The sequence below is a fragment of the Chrysoperla carnea genome, chromosome 2 (genome assembly GCF_905475395.1).
Source record: "Chrysoperla carnea chromosome 2, inChrCarn1.1, whole genome shotgun sequence".
NCBI classification, from domain to species: domain Eukaryota; kingdom Metazoa; phylum Arthropoda; class Insecta; order Neuroptera; family Chrysopidae; genus Chrysoperla; species Chrysoperla carnea.
This window is the reverse complement of record NC_058338.1, coordinates 62,865,301-62,874,241: the sequence shown is the minus strand read 5'-3', so window position 1 is coordinate 62,874,241 and position 8,941 is coordinate 62,865,301. Positions and strand designations below refer to the sequence as shown.

The 8,941-nt window shown below is 29.2% G+C and overlaps 1 protein-coding gene across 2 annotated transcripts in view; it reads right to left on the bottom strand.

The window, feature by feature from the left end:
* Window positions 1-1,842: 1,842 nt before the first annotated feature.
* Window positions 1,843-8,941, bottom strand: part of LOC123292062 (protein yippee-like 1) — an 81,646-nt gene continuing 74,547 nt past the window's right edge. For both annotated transcript variants that reach the window (XM_044872573.1, XM_044872572.1), the window contains 3 exons: window positions 6,831-6,874; window positions 4,212-4,320; window positions 1,843-2,521 (listed from right to left, as the gene is read on the bottom strand). In XM_044872573.1, coding sequence (XP_044728508.1) covers window positions 2,432-2,521; window positions 4,212-4,320; window positions 6,831-6,874 — 243 coding nt within the window. In that variant the 3' untranslated portion in view covers window positions 1,843-2,431. The remainder of the gene's footprint in view (window positions 2,522-4,211; window positions 4,321-6,830; window positions 6,875-8,941) is intronic.

The following is an 8,941-nucleotide window of genomic DNA, read 5'->3' as shown; positions in this document are numbered from 1 at the left end:
ACTTAATAATGCCCTCTCCATCGTAAAAATTAAACAAAAAATTTGTTACAAAATTTGATTGAATTTGTTTAATTAGGTATAAAAAAATATTTCGTTTTAAGTGAACATTAGCAAGTTTTGAATTTGTATAGTGTCTTTTCACATGAAAATATTAAGATAATACGTTTTTTATAACGCTGCTAAAAATCAATGATAAATATTTATTGTATCTAATATCACATTAGTAATAGACCTCTAGAATATTATAAAATGTTTTTTTTAATCATATAATCCTTGCAAGGCTTCCTTGTTATTAATTACACATAAACATGTAACAGCACAATTATGTAAAATATTTACACTTTTAACCCGGCAATGCTTACCTACCAATACATTATTGAATTATAATGTCGATCCAAGCCTGAAGAATGTAAACACCAAATGTATTTTTATTAGGTATATTATTTACTTGTATTTGAACGAAATAAAAATATCTAGATACTCTTTGTTTTCAATATATATTATTGAGAAATAAAATTGAAATCGAGTACCGAATCAAATGGGCATATAGAATTTTTAAGGCTATTTTTACAAATATAATTCAACCAAATGCCAAAGATTTAGTTAAAGAAAGATATGAAAAAATCATAGAATGCATAGCAAAGAAGATAAATAAGGAAAATTATAACTATACAAATTTAATTTCCGGAATAAGTACGATTGGCCCGTAAAAATGGTGATACGTCGTATAATTACTGCCAAGACAAAATCGTAGAAAAAGAACTCTTCCCAATAGAAGTCATTTTTTATCCAAGTGTCGGCAGTTTATGGTCTCCAGCCAATATAATATTGTTGCCTAAAATTAAAATGAGATACTTGATTTCAAAAATAAATTCCACTCTTTTTGTATAATGTGAAACCAAACTTAAATATAGAGCTCCGGGAATGAACATTACATATAATTATTAAAGTAAAAAGGTCCTGTCGCGTCAATATAATAGTCATTCCTAAAAAGTAACATTGACGGCAATATCTTCTTTGGTTGGAATATATAGATATTTGAGCGAAGAGGCAGACCAAAACAAACTTGACGTGTCTTAGTTAATGGCGAAGTGAAACAGGCTGAATTTACTTGGAAAGAATTGAAGACTCAAACAGAATTAGATGGCGTAACAAACATTTTTCAATCGCCTCGATATTTTCTAATACAGAAATCTATTGAACAGACCTTTCTCTATTGAATAATTTATTTAAAGACTCTCTGTTATTTGGATTCTTATTACCGTATCATTTTATTAACTCTTTAATTCCCTAATATTTATGAAAAATCCAAATAGTGGATATCCACAGTTTAGCTAAGACTCTGAAGAACATGTTAGTGCCTTGAAATTTTCAGGAATAAAATCTAAAATTTTATTACCTTAGAGACTATGTCAACTTAATATTCAATTCACCTACGATAACACCGGGAATTAATGGGTTAACGGTTTCATAAAATTTATATTAAATTTACATTGCCGCAAAATTATTGACCCATTCAATCTACAATGTAACTCAATTCCAAGCAATCACGTCTTACACTAAGCGAGGGTAAAAATAATTTAAAAAAAAAATTTTTTTGTGATCAACGGGAACATACTGAACATAGCAAGTATATATATATTTGTTTGCACTTTTTTTTTATTATTAATTAAAAAATTAAATTACACGTCATATTTGCATTAAAAAATCGATATTTATTTAATATAGGTTATCTTGGCGAAAAACATTATAATAATTCAGAATAATGTCAAAATTTAATCAAATAACAAAACTTATAATAATAATATAATAAATGTTCTTTTTTTTAAATCTAGACATTGTTTAATCACAGCACTAATAGCCGCGTCCATAGTTTTAAATGTTTTTTATTTTTTTTAAATATCACACGCACCTATTTAGAAGGGGCAAAAAACAGCGACTGTATTTATTTATTTTTTTAAACAGAAAAAAAATTATCACAAGAAATCAATCTAACTGTTTATTTTTTTAACAATAATAAATAGTATAGAAATCCATAGTTTGTTTTTTTAAGTTGGCGACAGTGTTATGGCGTATCGATCGGCAGAACTTTAAATCATCGTCATTATCAGAGTTTATTCATTATTCACTCTCTGTGCCAAGGTTAAATGAATTTCCACTACGATAAATTGTAGTCAGGCAAACACTCTCATACAATGTCGTGGTTGGTTTAATTTCACTAATCCCATACCCATCCCCCAAATCATTATCATTTGTGTCACTGCATGCATTTTTTTTTATGCAACAACAATATACTCTGGTATTGCACACGGTAGATGGCACATGGATATTATTTATTCCCGCCATCATTTTGTTGTTATTGTTGTTGTTGCTTAGTGCTACTACTACCGAACGTCGACCATATTAATGATGCTGTCGCCATCTATGACCATCAGTCCCATCCATTTTCTTTTATCATGTGTGCCAATTCAATAATGAATTTGCCTTCTTTATATTTTTGGCTGGATTCAAATGCATGTTCCTAAAATAAAAAATTGGATATTAATTGTTTGGAGTATTCATATTTAAATGTCTTGCGGAAAAAAGATGTAGGTATAATTGCAAGAAATGTAAATTTGAAAATAAATATTAACCTGCAAACAATTGTATTCGTTGTGTGCGTAGTCATGGTGGGGATAATAAAATCGATGCCAGCGCTTTAAGTGAAAAATTTTGGAGATAAAGTGGGCTGTTATGACTAATTTGCAATTATTTACATGTTAATGATATAGAAACTGTCAAATTAAAATGATTGAAAAACACTAATTAATTAAACTTAATGCATTAAAAATTGTGAAAATAAGAAATCAAATTGTACAAATATTATTTTTCAAATGTTAATTATCGTAATTATTTATTTAAATTTGTGAAACAAGAATATTAAATTTTAAATGTAAGTTTTCAATGCAATCCACACAATTATATATGCATCCATTAATTCTATAATTAAAGTAGTGTATCGTTGTCATGGAAACGAAATTCACGCTCGGAGCGAATAATGGAAAACTGTGAATAGTCCATATAATGGTTTAAAAAAACTTGGTATAAATGTGTTTTTTTTTAAACAAATAATTGGGTTCATAGTACTATATATTGAAAGAATTTCACTGCTTCGGAATTTTTTATTTGTAAGCAGGAGATTAGAACAAAATGCTTCGTTTTTCGAACATTTATTATCTCGCTTAATAACCATAGAGGAATGGAAATATTTCATATTTTAATAAATACGTTATACATACTATGTATTGATTCTGAACAATTATTACATGGTAGGCCATAAAAACCAAGTGTTTTTAAATCGAAAAGTATTCGGATATGAGAAAAGCTAATGGTGTAGCAGTTGTTGCAATTCTGTTGAAGATTCAATATCAGTCATAATGAATATAATCCCGTTAGAGACATTATCTTACGTACAACTAATGTTATTTAACTCAATAATGAATATGAGACTCTACTTTTTCATTATTGAGCCTTGTGCTCGAAGATAATTATCGCAACGTAAATACGTGAATATACGTTGTTCTAGATTTCACAATGGCAACTGAAAAAGAAATACTTTGCGTTAACAGAGTACTTCCCGATCAATTAACACTTGGTTATTATGCCCATCAAAACTTTGCTTTTGGCGAATGTTCTTAGTCAGATAATCGAAAGTATTAATGGATCTAACCTTGCAGTTTTCAATTTTTAAGGTTAATTTTTACATATCGTATGAGGAACAGATTAATCAGATTTTTGCTGTGAAGAATTATTTGAAAAAATCAAAAATTTTATGAATTTAATGAAGACAACATGCATTTAGTAGTAGTATTAAGATAATTACGATCAGTGAGGTACGACCGATCATATGGGTCAGTATACAGCGCAGGAAAATTAACTCGATTGAAAATACTCCTTTTAGTTTCACAATGAGATAGGGACACTGGGCATCAAATGTTTTGTTCTTTAAAGTTAAGCTAATTAGGCCGAAAGCCATTTCCCCAAAAGAGTAGTTTCAACTCTTTCTAAGAAATATATTTGGAAAACCATGCAGCTATTATACTGTGAACTTTTGCAATCAATTCATGAAATTTTTTTCATCATGTTTCTTGACCACAAAGTATATTACTGAAATAAAGACCATCCAGAGTAAAATACTTTGTACGAAATTCTTCAAAAAATTTAATACTTACATATTTCCAGCCTAGCGTAGTTTTACAACATTCGCAGTAAATATCTGCTACCGCGTGTAGGCCTGTTAATAAGACACGTTCTTCTGCTGGACCACATCCTACATTCACCCTGAAAATATAGAAAACAATTTAAAATAAATTTAATGATATCAGCATTTATCGATATGTTAAAGTAGAACGTATTAAAATTTATCTTAAAGATTTTCTTTCAAATAAAAATGATTTATTATTTTGACGCCCACAATTTCATTTCAGGATATCTTACATGAACATTCATTATCATTCGTTAAACATGCAAGGCGTCTATTTTAATGGGTATCTAAGTCGATCTAATTAACAGCACATGCATATTTTTGATATAACTATTTATTATTTTTTATTTATTTAGAAATTCTTTGAAATTAAAATGTAGACTGAGCGAGATTTCTGAAAGAAAATTCAGTTATTTTGAATAAAAAGCCGTATAGATACTCATTCCAAGAGAAATATGAATTTTTCACCCAAGTGTTCAACTTGAGGTTTCATACACTTAGAATACACGCAAGAAAAAGTCGCTGTTTTCGTTTTAGGAACTTTAATCTTTTCAAAAAATTGCATTCTTTGATGTGACTGAGTAGAACTTGGAAAAATCTCATACAAAGCCATCCTTTGCTATCTTCAATTTCGTGTAGATCCTCAGGGCCGCCTTTAACCTTTTGGAGGTACTTACGGAGCACATAAGGAACACAGGCTTTTGTAAAACTTTGCTTGACAGTTAGATCGAGAACGCAATCCATTTTCTATGCTTATGTTCAGGTCATTACTGACATACAGAAAAGAGAAGACATTATTGTAATAATATTACTTTTTTTTTTTGTCACGAAATATTAGCATTTAATTAACCCAGGATAAGTTTTTCGACTTAATTAGGGTGCTAATTAGATAATTATTAATTGTCATTTTGTCGGATTTTACGTGTTTTGATATTTTTGCATTTTTTTTAAGAGTTGGAAAAAATCGAAACAATCACGGAAAATTTTTTGTTTCGGAATTTGTTGAAACTATATATATAGGGTAAAATATTGTAGAAAAGCTTTTACTTCGGAGCAATTCGGAATATCTCGCAAAATTCTCATCTGAACATTTATCATGATTTCAGTCTTAAAAATTTTACATTTATAATAAGTTGTAAAATTTGGATAGGGGAAAAACCATTTCGAAAACCACTCTGTATAGCATTTTCTTTTTGTATATTCGCTAGTGTTTGTTTATATATGCAATATTATTTGAATTTATGAATTTATAATGAGTTTCCTTTTGAAACTAGTCCAATGAGTGTTGTATGCAAAATATATTCAAAATCAGCTGATATGTTGCATTGAAAATTTTCTTTATTATCATCACAAGAGAAAATAATATACAAATGTGACATTAAAAAACAGTATGGCATTGTTGTTTAGTTTCCTTGTTTCTGATGTTAATGTTATTATATAAAGGTGATCTTGACCTTTTCTATTTTAAATATAATGTTTTGTGAAAAACACAAGGGCGTTAGTCCGGTTTTAAAATTTTTATTTATGAAAAAACGAAAAATTGGTTGACATAAATTTTAATCTCTCATGAGATTTTGTGTAAATTTTTATTCTTTACCATGTGAATTTAATGAAAATTTATGATGGATTAATGTTCCCGATAGTAGATTTCTTTTTATGGCTTTAAATTTTATGAATTTATTTAGTTTCTCGTAAAATGCGCAAGTTTATAGTCATTAAAGGATGATTAAATCCCCATTTGAAATATTATATTATATTCCTTTGCAATTTGCGACCGTCCAAAGCTTTATAAAATAAAAAATAATGTATTTATTTAATTTCTTGTTTCGTTCGAAATCTTTTTACAATTGACAAAACTTCCATACACCCACCCTCCCTAATGTTTCACCCTGAGAAAATGAGTTATTAAGCAGGTTAAAATACTACTATATTTGGCGACATAATAGTACCTTCCTATCTAGTTTACTATTAGGTTTTAAAGCAAATTATAAAAGGCTGCTTAAAATTGTATAAAGAATACGCTCTTAAACTGAGTAGATGGAGTCACGGGATACCCTGTATCACGAACCCATATAACAAAGACGTGAAAATCGAATGGAGAGGGTAGCAGGAAATAAGGCGCCTATCTAGTCGAGGTCTAGTCCTAGGTCGTTTTGTATTTTGTACTGTGCATCAGGATGTCTTTAGTTTTCAATAAACTGAAAGTGATTGAAAACAATTTCAATTATTTAAATTGTGTCATTCGAGAGAAAGACAGTACAACAAGAATGCGCAGTGCAAAGTACGCAACGACCGATTTGCGCCGTAAATTCGTCCACCGGCGCTTATAGCTCGTCCTTATTATGTGGGTTCGTGTCCTGTATGCAAGAAATTCAAATTTTCCATATGATATAAACATACAGGGTATATGAGCTGCATGACAAATTATCTCAAATTCAAATGAACTATAAAATTTACACTTTTATTAGAAATACGTCGTCATACCAAGTAATAATACAATTTCTTTGAATTTATAAATAATAAATTTTTGTGTGCTTTTAAAGCGAATATTGATTATAAATAATAACTGATGGTTACAAGAACTTACACTGAATTGAATAGGTATGCTCGTCCTTGACTTCCCTGGAACGACTGAAACAGATTTTAAACAATATTATGAGTAACGGGTAATAAATTATATCAATCATTTATTTACAATATAATAATTTTATGGATATTATAGTTTATATTATTTACCATTATAATTTTGATAATTCTATTATTAAATATATTTTCATTATCTAATTCTTGATAGTAATTTTCGAACTACGTGGAAAGTTATTTATAGGTAGAAAAAAAAACTGTTTTGAAAAAGAATAAACTAAGTAAGAGCTTAGTAACAGCAAAATTATAATTATTTCGATTAATTAATTTACATACTAATTTCAAATATGAAAAACATAATGCTAACAATTAGGGTTTGAACAAAATGAAATAGTCGGGGTATAGAATCGGAACACTGATCTGGATGCCACTCACTGCGGGTTAATCAGACTTTCGTGGATAGATCTCGTTTTACGAAAAAATTTTGACCCAGAAAGTCGAGAAAAAATAATATTTTTAAATTTTCATTTGGGATGTTCCATCACTTACAATCTAATAGTTGAAAAAAACGTTATTATAATATAAAGAGTAACTTTCGAAATTGACAAGAAATACTAAGAATCAAAATGTTATAAGAGGGATAATATTGCTACTTGTCGCAGGCGCATAACCCAATTTTGGTTTTACATCGACGATATATGTAATGTGTTCTGATACTTTCTCAAGGGCAAATCACTTCAACAAGAAAAAAATACCAAGCTTTTCCACTCAGAAAAGCAAGAAAATACTAAAGTTGGTTGTGCTCTCTTATATTGACATGGCTCGACATGAGGTTAATTTGCAAAAGGGATTCGAAATCTAAAATCAGTTAATAGTTAGAAGAAGCAGCTAACCTACGCCCTGAAAGTCTAGGAAAATATGAAAATTGAACAAATTTTTTTAAATTGATATAGGTTTTGTCGTTAAACTAAGTGAATATAACAATTTGAAAGAAACACCTTTTCCGGTAAACCAGGAAATACATGTGGAATCTACCAAAGTTGGTAGACGTTGCGATATTCCAATAAATCCATCTCATAGTGTGCTAAAAGCTTACACTATTAAGTATATAGATTTAGCATCGCCTATCATTCCGTACAGTGAGACGTGTGCCAACATCTCAGGTAATTGTTTGAGTCAGCTAGGGGCATTTATCAAAAAAACATAGGCTGAATGACAAACTTAAAATTTTCATTTCACAAAATGTTTTACATAAAGTGATTTTACTGAAATTTTTCGCTTTTTGCCTTAAGAAAATACGTATCGCTGTATATTTTTTCTTACGAATCTACAATCACAAGTATGACAACAACACTTTGTTTTGCTATTTCTACACCGCCGTCATGATGGATTTGACCTAAGCAATTACCTCAGATGTTGGCGCGCTCAAAATCGATTGACGCTCTCTATGCAACTTAATTGTCTAAGACTAAAAGAAGAGAGGGAAACGAGCTCACGACAGTTATTATTCTCATGAACTAGAAAAAGTTTTCTTAAGTTTAACCTTGACTTTTTTATGAATATTGAACAAAGATAAAATTAAAAAGTCGTTAAACTAACTTTCAACTAGTTTAATATTCTGGATGTGAAAATAATTTAGAAATGAAATATATTCATTCTTTAAGAAATTCTAAGAATTGAATAATTAACTGTTTGTATCTACTATACAATAACATAGTCTTCATTTCCACGATACACAATCACTTGTAAACTTGTGACATAACTATTAGACTGTATGATAGTGATAGAGAGTTGGCTACGTGATTTTCTTCAAAATTTATCGAGTAAGATGTAATACCTAGAGTATAATGTATTATTTTGTAATTTCTCGCCAGATATTACTCTTTAATGGAGAGTAATTGTATTGAAACGATTTATCTGAATGAAGGTAGGCTGAAGACTGATTTTGTCAATGTGGTTTTTTATTCGAATAAACTAAAAACAAAATTTTTCTGTACCTTAAATCAAACAACATAATGTACCATTGTTTTAAGTATTCTTGTTTTTTAAAGATTACCAAACTCAGGTTACCAAATTTCAAACGAAAAAAAGGTATCTCATTCACCCCGACTCGTT